The following is a 19,211-nucleotide window of genomic DNA, read 5'->3' on the forward strand; positions in this document are numbered from 1 at the left end:
GAGTCTTCCACGTGGCAAAATGGCTACGTGAACTTAAAATGAGTGTTCTCGAGGCACAGTTTAGCGAAGCATGCAAGACAAATTGTGCAAGTCACATTTTAAAGGTGCATACACATTAAGGATACAAGCATCTTCGTCAAATTGGTGAAAATAAAAGAATTGTGCTATGGCAATATTTTTTGAAAGAAAAGAAGAGAAAAGTTCTAGCACCGTGACAATAAAGAGGAATGGTTTTATACATCATCCTTACACACTGAATCCAAGAGATTATTTTAAAATATAAAATGACGGTCTTTATGGGAAGAAATAGTTTTAACTATATTTGCGTAAAGTATACTTTAAAAAAACAAACGATTACTATCATTTGAACTTTGCTTTCCGTGCACTCTGAAATGTGATGGACGTGAGGCAATGGTTTTGTTCGAATCGGCGTGTCATTCTTCATTATTTGACACACATAAAGAAGCAAGAAGATTTCAGTTTTTGCTTTCTTAAAGCAAACGTCCAAGGTTAGTTAAGGCTACAGTTGATATATATTTATGAAACGAAACCAGAAACGAGAGATGAAAAAAGGCACCTTTTCTTAAATGCTAAACACTGATATTTGAGAGCGTTTAACACATGGATGGTATGGTATGAAGAAACACATTGAGATAAGTATATTATATCTAAATTGCGCTGTTCACACCAGGGAAGGGATAACGAACCTTTACATTTTGCACAGATAGTATTCGTAAAATATTTGTTTGATACTATGGATGCAAAACTACAAAAATACTCGAGCAAGTTAATTAGTATCATTTATATTGGTATCCCAATAAAGTGTACCGTAATTGTCAAAAAACATCTGTCTGGTAGGTGAATGATTTCGGTTCCTCCGACATTATCCTTAATTTTGTATTGAAATTCTCAATTCTCAACCTCGAAATTTCCAAATTAAAATCAGAACATATAGTCAATAAATCTTATTATTTTCTTTACAGCAATATATCCCAAAACAAAACAAAACAAAAACAAACGTAAACAAAATGCTGTGCATATGAAGGATTAAAATTGACAATGGAATTACAGAGGAGACATGAGAAAAGATAACCAGTATGAATGGGTTGTTGTAAACGTGCGCGCGCGCGCGAGTGTGTGTGTGTGTATGTGTGTGTGAATATACATCTACATTATAAAATATGCTAATATCGGCTTTAAGGTTTTAAATTGTACAACAAACCAATTAAAAATATAGACACAAAAAAAATTAACTGATGCATCCCGGAAGCGCGATGTTTCACATTTTTCGCTGTTATTTCAAAACGAGCCCATGAAGATATAAATCATTACTTGACGTGTTGACAGGAAACTTTCATGAGGTTTTATGCCTAGTTAAGCTACTGGCTGAAAGCATAAATGGTTTATGCCCCCATACATTAATAATGACAACGTAAACCATACACCAAAATTTGACGGGATTGATTCCTTCGTGTGCTGCAGTTTTTCATACATTTGTTGGCAGAAAGTTGAGGGGCGGGGATAACAGACAGACATTTAGACACACAGTTAACCTTACCTGTTTTCATGAGCTTGAACAGTTCGGACTTTTTCCTGAACCAGGGAAGAATCTGATCGATCATTGTATCCGTCCTCTCTTGTGGTGGTTTCGACACGGTGTGAACAACTTTTTCGTACAAGAGAGCCATTTTAAGTCACGTGACAAAACCAACTGCTATTATACTATTCCACTTTCCCTCAAATCTTAGTCATCTCTGACTATAAAATATTATGTTTTTGCTTTGAGTTTTCCTGTCTTTTCTCGTTCAGGTTTTCTATTCACACGAAAGAATCCACCTTTCTTCTTATTTTTCGTAATTTCTATGAGTGTAAGTCACTTCCCACCTTAACACATCATCAAAGCGGACTTAGTATTCAACGTCGTGGTTCTCGCCACTGTCCTCTCGTCTTAGATCACCTGAAACAAAATCATAGTTGGGTTACTTAAATTGATAAGACAATATTTTCATGTGAAAATAAATTGTTGGTTCTGATTTCCTGTCTTAAATCGGCAGTAATAGATGCAGTTCAAAATCATGTTTGTGATAGAGATTATTAACTTCAGTAAACGACAATCTGCATTCGTCTCCAAAACACGTGTCTCTTGGATAATTTCAGGTCTTAAGAAGACAACAAATTTTTCTTACCTTTTTCAAACATAAAAGTGAAAGAAGTTTGTGTGCGTGCGTGCATGCGTGCGTGTGTGATATAACCAATCGGAGGAAGAATCAATATGGCAAGGTCTGTATGCTGATATTAACCCATACAGAGTGAATATGGACCCTACAAGTATGTACATAATGGCATAAAATCAATCTTTTAAGTACGAAGATAAAATTACCTCTGTTAACAAACACATATTTAATATCTAATCTATCACGTGGCAATTAAATTGGCATGAATATCCGGGTGGCTCTAAAATACAAATTAAGATAAATGACTGTGAAAATATGAGTCGTTTGTAAATGACTGAGCACACAAAATTCTAGAAGCAAATATAATACATCTTGAGTGATGTACATGCATAATATACTAAGAGCATGATTTTATGTAAGGATGGAAAATTAAAGCTTTTTGTATAGATTACATTAAAACAACCTTGCTCGATCAATGATTGATGTTTAACCAAGGATTTTATGAGCTTTCCTAGTCAGAGTTCTTTTCAAATAGTGACCATGTGGGGTGCAAATCTTGGAGGAAGGAAGCATTTGTTAGTATTTGTATAACACTGACTACTGACATCACGGTAGCACACCCGTATCGAATTTCCTTAAGATCAGTTTACAACAGTAATCAAGGGATAACTACTTACACTTCTAATAAACAACTGATTTCGAATAAAATAGCAGAGATGAAAAATATTAAATTCATAGAATTTGTTCCTTTGATATGGTATGTTTAAACAAGATAAGGAAGAAAGAAAATAAATCCGAATTCGAATGCAAATAAAACCGCCATTGTGTTTCCACCGTCCGTGCTTACAGTGACAATAATACAAATCTCTATATCCGCTTAGCCTTATAAAACATGCTCTATCTTTTGTTAATCTCTAGCTTCCACTCGTTCTGAGCATAAATTATCTTCAGATTTGCGGACTCGGGGATATGAGATAGCCCTGAAATGCACTCCTACTTGTCGTAAGTGGCGCCTGATGGATGCTGAGCAACGGTGGCTCAATGATGAGCGTTCTGGACTCAGAAAGTGTGCCAATTTTAATATTACCATCGGATCAGCCCATATCGTCTACATTGGTGTATCCTTGGGCAAGGGACTTTACTCCAATTGCCTTAGCACTCAAAAAACGTACCTGTGTTTCTCTGACATAAAACGCCAAAAACAAAACCTCGTTTCTATGGATATAAATTTATATCCAACAGGCACAACATTTGTCTATTATTCTTCATGGTACGGAGTGGAAAATAGCTTTAGTTTCGAGAACATGAATAGTATTCAAAATAAGTCTGATCCATTAGATACCGTTCTCAGATTATTCAGTTTATTCCACTTATCCGTGTACCTATCGATTGTGTTCAGTGCTAGAGATCTGAATATATTCTATCGATCACAATTACTACCATCAAAAACACGTGTTTCCAATTTCGTCAACATTTTTCATGACCAATAAAGTGATAAACTGGTTGCCTAAACAGGAAAGTTAATGATGCATTTTATTTACGGCATGCGGCGCGGTATTATAAAGGGCTGACATTATTATTTCCTATTTTTACTTCCAAAATTGTTTTATTGTATTTTAAAATCCCATTAACGTCATATTTCTGGTACAATGTATGATTTGGTCCAATTTATCGCAACAATAGTTAAACAGGCTTGAGCGTGACACAGATCAATATGTGAATGGTTTTCGTTATCGTGTTTTCCGTAATTCGCTGTCGACACTGCAACAGACGACCATTTCACTAAGATTCTCGAGGTCTCTTTATGCAATTTCCCATCCAATGAAAGGTTACTTATGTGTTGGGGTCTATATTGCTCTTTATTCCTATTTCCATGGACAAAAGATCTGCCTTTGCTGGGTTATCTTCTAAGACCAGTTTTTCTTTTGTGCAAACTGCGTATCTGTTTTCATATATACGCAGATGACTGTATTGATGTTATTGCATTTTACTATTTATAAGTAGATCTGCGGTAGTATTTTTAAGCCCAGTTGTTATCTTTGTTGTCAATTTTCTTGCACAATGGTTTGATCGAACAGTTTCAGTTGACAGTCAATAGGCAAATCTACATTGTATATACACTTTTTAAGTAAATGCATACTTTTAGTAGCTATGGATACTTGATTATTCTTGCTTTCGGAGAACTTTCCATTCTTGTGAAATATAAGACGTACGTAATTAAATTCATCTACAACATCAACATCATCATTGTTTATCTTAAATTTCTACGTATGCTTCTGTTTTTAACCAAATACTATTTAAAAAATGTCTAGGTGTTGATTGTAAGTTTCCAGTTATCGCAATATCTACAAAAGATGCGCCCTTGGCCTGCCTGCATCGCATCTGGATAGTATATTCCATCTGGGTTTCGCTTTCATATAAACAGAAACACACACAACAAAAAAAAAAACGATTGTGATTGAGGCTAGCAAAGAAATTCTTTTTTCTGATTGCGCAAAATATACGCATACTTCCTACAAACGCCATTGGATGACAGACAAAAATTAATTTTTGTCCGATTATCCTTAAGTACATCCGAACTATGTACTACTTACCCTAACCCCTTGCAGAAACAAAATTGAGCATCTAAAATGAACTTAGACTTAAAAAATTAAACTCCCTATTTTTGTGTCAATAAAATTAGGTCTTTATCCTGCTATATGTAACTTTAAATTACTTACCTCTGTCGTTTGCTATTCTTTATTTGTTCTTTGTCCTTCTTAAGTACTCAACTTACGTCTCTTTCAGTCACAAAGGGTTGTACCATGTATCCTGAAGCACGGACTGAAATATATATCACAAAAGAGTAAGTACACAATAATTGAAAACGGTCAAATAACATAAATATTTAAATCTGATTTTTTGCCCCCACGATCAGATTTTTCTATAAACTGCTAATAGATTATGCATACGGCTGCCGGAATAAATATTGATTCTCAAACATACCATTTTATTCCTATTGAATAAAGCTTGAGATTTCTCATGTTACGTCATTGGAAGAAGAAAAAAAACTATAATGTAAGGTTGGGCTTTTTGCCTTCAAAACGGCAATTATTTTGTATATTCAAAAAACTAATAAAAGAGAAGAATGGAACTCGGAACGTCGAGTATATCTTCAAAACCATCGTTCATACTTCACACACGACAGTTATGAAAGAAAAAAATGTCACCCACCCCAGTAGGTCGAGATTTAGAAGAATAAATATTCTCAAAGTTCATCAATATATGGCATACAAGTAAATATTTAGACAGCTAAATACATATAATTTTTTTAATTCAACAGAAAATAGTAATGTATTCATGCTTTACATATTGTACCTACCTGAAGAGCATCCATGACGAAACGCGAACTATCTATCTATCTATCTGTATGTTTGTCTGTCTCTCTAGAATATATATTAGGGTACCTTTTGTCCTTCGCAAATTCAGATCCATGTTTAGTGTGGGCGCCTTTATTTCAAAATTGGATGCTTTCTTGATAAAATATATATCAATGTGCGCAAAGTCTGACAATTATTAGAGTAGACTGAAACATGTAATTAAATAAAGTATCCTGCTATACGCATACATTGCCTGAGAATGTATCTTTGGTTACATTGCCTGAGAATGTATCTTCGGTTACATTGCCTGAGAATGTATCATTGGTTACATTGCCTGAAAGCCTGAGAATGTTACTTTCGTACAATTTTAATTTCATCTACATTGCCTGATAATAGAGGTGAGTGTCATTACCGGTTTGCGGTTTCTGCGGCATTATTTTCAGGTGGTACGCACCACGGTACTTTTTCACTGTACCGGAACGTCGGTAATTTCCGACAGTAAGGAATGTACGGAAATTCCCGAAGAATCTTGTTACGATTTTAACGATATTCGCAGCGTGTTTTCATTATTCATTTCAAAATAGTTGTAAAAAAATTATCTTCTTTGTTTTACATAACGAATATATCTACCACAAACTAATGATGACATTTTTAAGACCTATCATGTATGCCAACGCTGTGGCCAAATGAATTGTGAAACAGATTCGGGCAAAATCCTAATTTCAGAAGAAGAAAAAAATCAGACTAAAAACAAAAAACAAACAAAAAAAATTCCCACGTCATCTTTTAGTTATTTACTAGTGTATGTGAATGTGTTAAGTATATATATTCTTTTGTAAGACTGCAAATCATACAACGATTTTCAGGAACGCAAATCATACAACGATTTTCAGGAACGCACTTGTTTTCTGTCCGAACTATACGTAATTTCTTAAGTCCACCAAATGTTTACTGGCACTCTCTGATAAATATCTTGCCCTGATGTTGGGATCCCACTCAAAGCTTCTCTGCCTATTATATCGATAGTATAGCTAGAAAATTGTAGGCTTCAGTATAAACACTTCATATTTTTATCAACAGGCTCTCTAATGTCAGCACAGTGTCTTTCACTGTATCATCTACAGAGTAATCTTAATCATGCCACTACAGTTACATATTTCGATTGCAACTTATATTATACAACAATTAACATACACATAGCAAATTCATGAACTGTAAGGTACTGGTCATTTAATTATCGGGATGGGGAGGAGCCGTCATTTTGTTTTGAGCTGAAATATTTCCTTTTACTTAAGATAATTCTTTTTTTTTTCTTCAAATAATATCATGGATATAATACAGTGTTATTTTGCTAATAATATCATGCATATAATACAGTGTTATTTTGCTAATAATATCATGGATATAATATGGTGTTATTTTTCTAATAATGCCATGGATATAATAAGGTGTTATTTTGCTAATAATATCATGGATATAATACAGTGTTATTTTGCTAATAATATCATGGATATAATACAGTGTTATTTTGCTAATAATATCATGGATATAATATGGTGTTATTTTTCTAATAATGCCATGGATATAATAAGGTGTTATTTTGCTAATAATATCATGGATATAATACAGTGTTATTTTGCTAATAATATCATGGATATAATACAGTGTTATTTTGCTAATAATATCATGGATATAATACAGTGTTATTTTGCTAATAATATCATGGATATAATACAGTGTTATTTTGCTAATAATATATCATGGATATAATACAGTGTTATTTTGCTAATAATATCATGGATATAATACAGTGTTATTTTGCTAATAATATCATGGATATAATACAGTGTTATTTTGCTAATAATATCATGGATATAATACAGTGTTAGTTTGCTAATAATATCATGGATATAATACAGTGTTAGTTTGCTAATAATATCATGGATATAATACGATGTTATTTTGCTAGTAATATCATGGATATAATACAGTGTTATTTTGCTAATAATATCATGGATATAATACAGTGTTATTTTGCTAATAATATCATGGATATAATACAGTGTTAGTTTGCTAATAATATCATGGATATAATACGATGTTATTTTGCTAATAATATCATGGATATAATACAGTGTTATTTTGCTAATAATATCATGGATATAATATGGTGTTATTTTTTAAACAATATCATGGATATAAATATGGTGTTATTTTGCTAATAATACCATGGATATAATACGGTGTTATTTTTCTAATAATGCCATGGATATAATAAGTTGTTATTTTTCTCATAATATCATGGATATAATACGGTGTTATTTTTCTAATAATATCATGGATATAATATGGTGTTATTTTGCTATTACTATCATGGATATAATACGATGTTATTTTACTCATAATATCATGGATATAATACGGTTTTATTTTTCTAATAATACCATGGATATAATACGGTGTTATTTTTCTAATAATGTCATGGATATAATAAGGTGTTATTTGTCTCATAATATCATGGATATAATACGGTTTTATTTTTCTAATAATATCATGGATATAATATGGTGTTATTTTGCTAATAATATCATAGATATAATACGGTGTTATTTTGCTATAAATCAGAACAGAATATTTTTCCAGTTATTGAAAGACAAAATTAAACCAAAAAAGTGTCATGCTCCTGTCCCAGACCATTGAATTGCTAGTCCCTAATATAAATGCGGTATACCGTGGTACGTATCGCGGTATGTTGAGAAATACTGCGGTACAAAATACCTTAGAATATTACTTTTGTACATATTTTATTTATACTTACATTGCTTAAGAATGTTCATTTTATACATGTTTTAATTACACTTGCATTGTCTGAGAATTTTACTTTTTTTATTCACGTTTTCATCGTCATCTTCATCATCATCATCATCATCATTAATACCTTAACCCAAGATGTCGTTGGGGCACCACAGATGACTTTACAGCTAAATTTCTCCTTTTTATCCATTTCTCTACTGTCTATTGGGAATCTTCAAATCCCATACATGTCCACTCCTTCATGTTGCCTTCCCACTTCCCACCTCTTTTTCTGTCTGCCTCTTCTCCTCCCCCCCCCCCCCGTACCTTGCAAGATTGTTTTTGCCAGTCCAGATGATCTTGAGACATGACCGTACCACTTAAGTTTGCGCTTTTTTTTACAGTGGTTATACAGTGGACCCTTCATAGGGTCCGTTGGCTCGTTGGATCCTGTTGTGGATCTCTTTGTTGGTTATATGGTCAATGTATGAGATGCCCAAGATCTTGCGGTAACATCTCATTTCGAAGGTTTTAATCCTTCTTTGTAGATCTGATGTGAGCGTCCATGTTTCACAAGCATGCAGAAAAAAATGGATATGATAATCGAGTGCATCAGCCTTATTTTGAAACAAAAAGCAAAGTTGGTATCTTTCCATATTGGTCTCAACCTTGTTATTGCTGCTATTGTCTAAGCAATCCTGTAAATTAGTTCTGGTTTGGAGGTTTCAATTGATCCCAAGTACTTGAAGCTTGTGACTCTTTCCAGCTTTTGTCCACTGACCTTTATTTCAGTACTGATGCCATTGGTGTTGCTTGTAATCAGTTTTTCTCTCTCGGCGCTAATCTCCATACTGTATGCTAAGGAGGTTTAGTCGAAGCGCTCAACCACGTCAGCCTGTTTACATGTTTTAATTATACATAAATTGCCCGAGAATGTTGCCTCTTGTACATGTTTTAATTTCAGACAAGAAGAATAAAAATGGTTTCATATAAATCATTCACAATTCAGTTTTGTAAGCTCCTATTAACGCAAATTCGACGTACATTGGTACCTGTGTGATTCGCCGTAAATTGGTCCCTGTTGAGTCGGCGTAAATTGGTCCCTGTGTGAGTCGGCGTAAATTGGTCCCTGTGTGATTCGACGTAAATTGGTCCCTGTGTGATTCGGAGTAAATTGGACCCTGTGTGATTCGGCGCTCCTAACCAAGCCTTTCTAATACTAATCAACAAGCGCACTCCTGTATTCGGGCTACTACTACAATGTGTCCAAAATTAGTGGTCCTAGCAGCTTCTGGTTTTCGGGAAGTCTTGTTGCATTTTAATAATATTTTGGACAAGGGACCTTGCCAAACTCTGTACATTAACATTTGGCAGTTAGCCTGTTTCAGCAATGTTCGAGATTAAGTATATTTCAATGCTACTCTCACCATATCAAAATTTACTCTTCAGACGGACAAGAACTATGACAATACATCAAAACAAGCCTGCTACCTGAAATGTACTTATTTGTTCTGACCTCCTGTCAAAAAAATCAATCATTGTTTACGTTCTAATTAACTATTCATTTACAACGTAGAATCGCGTGTGCCTTTTTTAAATACATTAACAATTATACGTCAATGACCGAGATACTCCGCATCGCACGAAGAACTTTGTCGTTCCCTTTGTAAAGAGTACTCAAGTCTGCATTCTCGAAAAACTAGAAACAACCGAAAACTCACATACAAGACTGGTTCCCAGCGATATTTCAAATTATAAAAATTATAGAATGGATGTATTTTCATGCTCGACGTACTCAAACCTTATATTGACATACATATATATTATCTGTAACTTATTAATATATAGTCAATCCTACTAATTTCAAAAGTTTCATATTATTAATATATAATCTCGTCCTGTTTTAATGTGTCAAAATATCTGACATTTATAAATTAAAATTTGTCCGCAACGCCCTTGGAGGATCAATAACATATCATTACCTTTCAATGCCCGCTTCACAATCCTTCCAGCGCCATCAAGAAAAATCAAATCTAATAATGATGGTTTCTATTTGATGCTGATTCCTGTAAAACTTATCGATATTCTAATAATGACTCAAGTTTCTATCAGTAGTGGTATGACGGTGAATAAATAAGTGAGGATTGGTCTGAAAATCCATTTATTTAGCTTTCGATTATGATTTTCCATATTCGATTGCATACGAAATATATTCTTTCTTTTCGCAATGTTATGCTTGTACATTCTAACGTTTTGTGTTCAATTTAATAAATGGTTGCCAATTTAAGTAAGATTCGTACGTTTTACTGGTCATTTGCTACCAGTATCTAATCCGAGATTTTGTACGATAATCTGATGATAAGGGTGTTATGTCGACCTTGGTAAAAATCGGAAGGTTAAACTTTAATCATCCGAGAGCTTCAACACAAATATTTTAAATAATCTTAATAAAATAAATAGACAAACTCAAGACAAATATGTCCCTTTTTTGTCAAATAAAAATCTGCTTCCAAAATATTCACCATCTGCATGTAAGCCTACAAAATTACGACTTGGTTTATGAATATTCTGTTATCAAGACCAGAAAGTTGAATACTTTAGACTTCTTTCGAACCAAGCTGGCGGTGTAGCAGTCGTCTGGGGGATTCTTTATTCTCATTACTTGATGAATATAGTCAGCTCTATAAAATGTCATTGGAAAATGAGTTTCCGATATCACGTGAAAATCAAATAACATACTGGTGTATCGAGACACCAAATACTATTAAACATCAATATAATGATTAAGGTCGAGTTCATAGCCCATAACCAACAAAAGTTATGGAAAGCAAACTTCATGCATACAAATATATATATATATATATATATATATATATATATATATATATATATATATATATATATATATATATATATAGAGAGAGAGAGAGAGAGAGAGAGAGAGAGAGACAGAGACAGAGACAGAGAGAGAGACAGAGAGAGACTCTATATATATATATAGAGACAGACAGACAGACAGACAGGCAGAGAGGCAGAGAGAACAGAGAGACAGACGGACACAGAGACAGACAGAAAGAGACACAAACAGATAGACAGAGAGGAGAAGAGTCTTAACAAATCGCAAAATCAGAAGAAATCACATACATTCATTAGCAAAGCCGTTTACGTGAAAAGAGTTTTTGTTTGTCAGTATTACAGCGTAAGAGTAAACATATAATTGGAGTTTATGTGAAAAAATTAATGACAATCAGACAAACGACAGTAAATTGTAACACTTCATTTTAGACATTTTATGTAGTGAAATCTATCTAAATGCCTGACCCCGCTACAACGGTGTATTTCTGCATGTGTTATGGCTACATGATTCACAAAAAGCCAGCGATGAGTTTGATCAGCAATTCATTCAGTGGTGACGGTTTTTCAGTTTGGCTTTGTGAATTTAATGCCACTCTTCGGTACATAATAGGAATATACATGGCGGCCAGTATATTCGATGGAGGAAGAATCACCGACGTACACTGGCAAGCCTTCTTACATACCTTTGGCCGAACCGAGACCTGAATGCACGCAGACAAAGGTGAGATGTCAGTGATATGTAAAGGCGAGCGCCTTGGACCATTTGGCCTTCCAGAGCCCCTCAATGTTGATGTTGTTGTTGTAGGGTTTAACGCCATTTTTCAGCACACGATAGGCTATACATGGCGGCCAGCATTAATGGTGGAGGAAGAACCCGGGAAACCCCCGGAAAGAACCACCGACCCACGAGAAGCTACTGGCAAGCTTTCTCACATACCCACATTGGCTGAATCCGAGACTCGAACCGGCGCAGACAGAGGTGAGCTGGCAGTCATCCGTAACAGAGAGCGCTTTAGACCACTCGGCCACTCGGCCCCCCCCCCCCCCCAATGTTGATGCGTGTACACATTGATTGATTGACATATGGTTGATGGGCGGATCTCACTGTGTGTAGTGACGCTTGAAAGTTTGAACTATACGGAAACGATAAAATAAAATGAGTTTTTACTCCTTTTTTACATAATTTTATTTTGTCTTTTTGGAAGTTGTGGTTTGTGAAGCAATGTTGTCTTGTTCATTGACAAATTGCAAGTTAATCACAGATTGAACTGCAAATGACCATACGGTAGTTTGACTGATTCCATTGTTGCAATCGGTAGATATCTAGCTTTCTGCGGGCATGACGTACCCGTTAGTTCAGAAGAGATGACAAGGACAGAAATATCCAAATTCACTTATATAATTTGTCTCATCAGGCGTTAATTATGGTAAGGTTGTTACGTGTACGTGATGCGGCAAAATACTCAAATAGTTTGCAAACTTTTTTTAGGTAGAAATGTTCTGAAAAGAAATCTCTTACCTCCCTCCAAAATGAACAGCTTCAAAGTATCCGTGTGTTTTTTATATAAAATCCAGGATATATGCGTACCGAAATACAGTACCGATGCCAACGTCGGGAATAAATACAATTCTACTCTAATCAGTGGAGCCTGACATTTCATAAATTATTCTTTTTGCATGAAGCTCCTGCCTTGTTTTTTTCTCTCACTAAAAATGTCGGTATCATTAACAATATTTCTTCTTTGAAAAACATTTAAACCGGCAACAACAAATCGGTCATTAGCGAGTACTGAACATATCCACTCACCCGGAGCTGAAGAGTATAACAGAATAATCAGTCCTGCCCTGCCTGAATACATTCACTGTTTTTATAGTTGATTTTTGTATATGCCTCTTTTCATTTTTCTTTAATGTTATGATTTAATTTTTGATCAGTCATTAACATCAAGCCATCAGGGTCAAAGCGATGAAGAACTATGACCGTAAGTCTGACAGAATGTCTTTTCGGATCATAAACCTTAGCATTATCCCGTCTCTATCCATTTCCATCCATCTCACATGTATTTGGAATCAATGCTGAGCAGTGTACCATGTATTTGAATATTGACAGCGACAATTTCATGAAAACCAATCCTCCTGGTTTTCATATATATTTTTCTTTTGATCGGTACACTAATCAAATTGCGGAATTCACGAATTTAAACACGATAGTTTGTGGTGGAGATTTTTAAACTTGAGCTGGCCAAACCAAATGTGGCATACAAACACTTGAATGTTGTCTGTTTCACTACATCAACAAATTTGGTAATTTTGTCATTCATTTTGATAATTATGTAAACAGATATGAGACTGAATGGCTGTATTGTAGTCACTAGTTTGGGAAGCCCGCTTGTTTGTACCTGCTGTACCGATGAAAGCAGAAAGTCAATTTATATTCGTCGACTGTTCCGCCTACTCGATGCGCTTTTCAATAAACATTTATTACTGTTGTGCTGTATAACGATGGTTAAAATGATTTTTAAAAAAATAATAGGAAATGAATGAACGAAATCTCTCTCTCTCTTATCTCTCTCTCTCTCTCTCTCTCGTTCTCTGTCTGTCTGTCTGTCTCTCTCTCTCTCTCTACTGACATCTCACTTCTGTCTGGGTGTATTCGAGTCGCAGTCTCGGGCAATGTGAGTATATGAGAATTCTTTTCAGTAGCTTCCCGTGGTCGTGGTTCTTCATAAGGATTTCCTGTCTTTTTTTCCATCAGAGATACTGGCTGCCATGTATAGCCTATCATGTGCTGAAAATGTCGTTAACCCCACAAAACAAACACTCTCTTTTGATTGTTGAAAGGACAGCGATGCTCAAGTAACATACATCATGTAACCAAATACAAAAAGACTACCTCCGGCCAATGACGGATTGGGGTGGGGTCCATGGCTCAATCGAACTTCGTTCAGTTAAAATATTAGATTCTTTTAATGACAGCAATATTTACTCATCCACTTCTCAGATTCGAACCATTCTTGTGAAAATTTAGGATAAGATCATCCGGTGACTCGTCTTATTTTGTTCCTCGATAATACATGGTAATGACGAGTTCTTCAGAAATTTAAATAGAAACACGTACATTCAACTTGTAATAATTGGGTGTGTTAAACTTTATAACGTTTTATATTAATCTGGGCAAGAATTTAGCGAAGAGTCTACGTTATTGCATGATTAGACGGAGTAGTGATAAAAAAAATCAACTATTAAAATTTTGTCGTACAGATCATCAAATTCAAAGCTTCTGTATTCAGTTCAATACAAGTGAAAATACAAAGCTTTATAAATGTTATTCAGCTGTAAAATTACTCGTATACTATAAATTGTGTGTACTTTAATCCAAATAACTAATCTTGCATGCTTATCGCTTCAGCATTTAGTATGAATGTGATCTTGTACTTTATAATGAACCGGTATTTCCTTTCGGCATAGATAAGTTTTATTTTTTCCCCACAGAATGACAAGTATTTATTAGATCGACATACCTCTAATGACACAAATTGCACGTGCTCAATAGCGAAAAAAGTAGACTCAAATGTTCCCTAAGATCGGGTCACCGCTGTTCGCTCGTGGTGTCACGCTACCATTGAGCTTTTCTCTATGTTAGCATATAACTCTAACAATTCACCACATATTGATTGACTGGTCTAAATGTATTACAACAGCTCGTTTAAATTAACATGACAAGATGACAAAAGTTCATCCGGTGACTTGTCATTTTTGGCGGCTGAAAATGTCACCTACTCCACTTTGGATGGTCTATTAGGAAGGTTCAGAAAGAAATCTCGACATACCTTATATAAATAATATCTCTCCTCCGGTTGTCAATCTACAAAACTTAGATAAACATTTTGGGAGGTTTAAGGGATGCACATTGCCAAGATACAGGCACTGATGTTACAAATGTTTTAAAAAACCCTCGGTGAAAAAACTGGTTTGATCAGATTTAATTTCTAGACGCCAATTTCTTTTACGTAAACCCCAAAGCCACGTTTTTAAAAGACGAATGATAGTTCTTTTCCCGATTTCAAGCAACCATCATAAACATTGGTATATCAATCACCAGACGAGGGTCTACGCTGTTCGCATATGAGTGCACGTTAAGCACGGGTTAACACGGTGTGATTCAGTTTATTTAGCAAAGTACACCACACGTGACAATAGCTATTGCTTAAAAATAAATGTGTTCATGTGTTACTTTGCAGCATACATTGCAACATGATACATGTATGAATTAATTTCGGTGATATTAATAATTCATTAGAATGTACTCTGATTTGTCCCGTAGACTTAACAACAGGTATTACTTAAGAAGGTTTTCCCGAATACGTCATCGTTAAGCAATATACGTTGTCGACGAGGATGCACGTTGTGACATTATAATATCATTAAACATTTAACATTACGATTTCACCCAAACCGCCCCTATATGTATTCATTCCATGAATTCAATTATGAATAAAGTTGAATAATTAAATGAAAAAGTATATCTTTAAAGCAATTTTTAGCTTAACAGACAGGTAACTTTTGTGCACATGTTCATGCAAAGAACATTTTATGGGCACTATAAGGCCGTAAACATAGGTGGAAACGGGGGTGGGATGGGGAGTGTACAGCCGGTACCCCAACCCAAGTTTTATTTACAGTTAAAATTATGCCCTGGAAACGCTTAAAATGCAGAAACTCACACGGGCTTCCCAACCGCAACTCATTTTCTGCCCCGGGTGTTCCATCTCACAGATTCCTCGCCTATTTGTTTAGCCCTACTCCCTCCCAACTGTACTAAACGATGTTTCATTGTCCGCCCCCGGTGTCTACATTTATAGATTATTGTATGTGTAGTGTCCAGAATCTCACTTGGACAAGTTGTCGTGACACTTGGGTGCGAAGCTTGCAATAAATATAACGGGAGAGATGGGTGATGCCACAGTGTCACAACATGTGTCCTGGTCGATGACATTATGCTGCTTGACGACGACATATTAGTCAAAATATTGTTCATTTACCTCCTATGTGAAGTCTATGAGACAAAATCATAAATTAATATCTAGTGGATGACGCGAACAAAAGAAGCTCGACCTACCCAGTAGAATATCGATTGATGTGTAAAACTCAAAGTCTTCATCATGAGAGATTAAAACTTGAATGCAATGTAATGTAAATTCCCAGTAAATATTGAAATTTACAAGAAAATCGGATTAGAAATTGTAAAGTTATGACTATTTGAGTCTGTATGCGTTCTATAGCGACATTTATGAAGGTGACGGAGTTGATCAAACACGCACTACAATTCGTTCAGGCCAGCTGTGACTTTATAAAACTCGTGCTGAACCAGTGGCAACAGTGACAACATGGCATGGTTCTTTGCGAGGTATTGAAGTTTGACCGACATCAATCGTGATCCAGTTTCCAGATTCCTTTGTTTTGAAATTATTAAATGAATAATTTAAAGGAGAAAAAAAATCATGGACAAAAATATAAGATGTGTAAATGTATTTCTTTTACTTTTACTTACGTATATCTTTTGACTACCGATATTGATTACGAGGTTATTTACATTATGTTGAATAGATTTTTTATACTAATGTCCTTCACCTGAAATAAGCACAAAGGAATCGGTTGTAATTAAATGCATGTTTATAAGTTTTATTTCCACAACTTTTGCTATCAGATGATCGAGAATGTGTTTTGAAAAACAACAATGAAAATGAAATTAATCACAGAGTTTAGAGCTTTGTCTTCCTTACCCTGCCCATAACTGTATAATTATGTAAATATTTTGGGAAAACATGATCTATACATCGGCCTGTTCGCCTTTACGACTTAATGAATCGCGTCAAGCACGAACAAAAGAAGACAAAAGAAAGCGAGAAATACACTGTCAATGTTACCAGAATTAACATGGGGATAGGTTCGTACCATGCTTTGTTTGTTTCGTACGTGCGACTATGAAACAACATGAACAAAATAAGAACAAAGAATGTTATGTCCTACATCCTGAGGAATTGTATACTGGTAAAAAAAGATTGTTCAATCCCATTTTTTTGAGGAAATGTTTGAAGAGTGTTTAGTCCCATTTCATGAGGTGACGTGTATGGATACATGTCGAGATGCATACATTTTGTTTCATTAAAAGGAAACCAGGTGTTCATACATAGATACACACATACAAATATTTCAATGTCGTATATGAAGTAATCGACTCATGTATCATATCCTTATATGACCATGTAAATTATATAAAAAACTGACATCTGAACGCTGAGAGATAACAATTCGTCTGCAGTAAAATACAAGTAAATATTAAACAGTCTTGTAAGAAACGTGTGCTATTGATTGAATAATGGTATAAATGAAGTGCAATTATAACATGGAGACGCAATCATGCTTTTAACTGCGTCAACGATCTCCTCTTGTATCAGTTATTTAGTTCTTTATTGTTTCTCACATTAATGTGATGATATAGATTTTCGATTGGTAAACATCACTATCAATACTGTTATTAATATTTTGATTGTTATTCAGTCCTCCCAGTACAATAATATGGTGTCAGTACATAGAAGAAAAGAGATATGAGAGAGAGAGAGAGAGAGAGAGAGAGAGAGAGAGAGAGAGAGAGAGAGAGAGAGAGAGAGTTGTTGTTGTAGGGTTTAACGCCATTTTTCAGCACACGGTAGGTTATACATGGCGGCCAGTATTAATGGTGGAGGAAGAACCCGGGAAAACCTCGGAAAGAACCACCGACCCACGAGAAGCTACTAGCCGAATTCGAGACTCGAACCCATGCAGATAGAGGTGAGATGGCAGTGATCCGTGACGGAGAGTGCTTTAGACCACTCGGCCACTCGGGGCCCCGAGAGAGGTGGGGGGGGGGGGACGGGGGGGGGGGGTTGCGCAGTGTTTTTTTTTTTCTTCTGTAGGACACATATCAACCAATGATTGTATATGATATAGCGGTGATTGATTTGTTGATTTAAGATATACTTTGTATGTAAGGGCTATGTGTTGACATGTATGTCACTATGGGATTGAAATTATAAGGTTAATTGAAAATAAAACTGGAATATAGCTCAGTTCAAGAGGTGCGTTGTAGAATTTACTAAATAGTTAACCATCTCGTAAACACTTTAGAAAATCAGCGTAGTAAATCATGTGCGGTTATACATGAAGGATAACTTGAACAGATGGTTTGTTTTTAAAACCCATGCTAGCTCAGAAGTAAATCACCGAATACACAACTTTATGGTCTTGGGTTCGAGTCCTTGAACATATTGCTCTCTAATGAGCTATGTGGTCACATTTCCTTGACCGGCTGCTAAATACACTTTTCCGTTCCCTCAAATCACACTTTAGTCATCCAACGATGCTGAGAGAACGTATTAAGTATTGCCTTAACAATACGTACGGTTATTGTCTTCACTGTGTTTAATGTCAATGTGACCTTTGTAACACTCGTCCAATTAACCCCTATTACCTTGCCCTTTGAACTTTCCATTCCGATAATATTTTATCACTATTTAACGTATGTGCCAAAATCCGATAACAATAAGAACTCTGATATAAACCAAGACGATATACACACTTCGTAAAACTTTCAATAATTTACCAGAAGCTAAAAATTCACAGGGTGACCTTTATCAATGACTCTGATCTATGTACAAGAATGCTTTATGTATACTGGATAATGTGATAAATAGTCTGACAACAACCTGTAGGTACATTATATATTGATTTAGTCTTCAAAATAACGTTGACGAATAAAACACTGACCACACATTTTATATTTGTCCCTCAAATTCCGCACGATATTTTATATCGTATGGTAAATTTAAGATCTAATGACTATTCATCCGTGGCAACAACAGAAGGTTTCAGTTCCAATAAATGTAACTATTTACCGTCAACCCTCAACATAAACACGTACCTCGTGTAACCTTGATCTATGGCGTTTTTATCCTATAATCTCCCCGGATGTTTTCAAAATAAAGCTACA

General features: G+C 35.1%; 1 protein-coding gene across 9 annotated transcripts in view; it reads right to left on the reverse strand.

Moving 5' to 3' along the window:
* LOC149787647 (uncharacterized) overlaps positions 1–19,211 on the reverse strand; it is a 109,158-nt gene that overhangs the window by 69,231 nt on the left and 20,716 nt on the right. For 8 of the 9 annotated variants that reach the window (XM_089973841.1, XM_089973839.1, XM_089973840.1 and 5 more), the window contains exons 2-3: positions 4,895–4,997; positions 1,559–1,957 (exon numbers count right to left, since the gene is read on the reverse strand). In XM_089973841.1, coding sequence (XP_089829967.1) covers positions 1,559–1,688 — 130 coding nt within the window. In that variant the 5' untranslated portion in view covers positions 1,689–1,957; positions 4,895–4,997. Of the gene's footprint in view, positions 1–1,558; positions 1,958–4,894; positions 4,998–12,701; positions 12,953–19,211 lie in introns of those variants that run through there. The other variant, XM_089973836.1, reaches the window with a different exon arrangement.

The sequence above is a fragment of the Sinohyriopsis cumingii genome, chromosome 11 (assembly GCF_028554795.1).
Source record: "Sinohyriopsis cumingii isolate HCF-2022 chromosome 11, ASM2855479v2, whole genome shotgun sequence".
NCBI classification, from domain to species: domain Eukaryota; kingdom Metazoa; phylum Mollusca; class Bivalvia; order Unionida; family Unionidae; genus Sinohyriopsis; species Sinohyriopsis cumingii.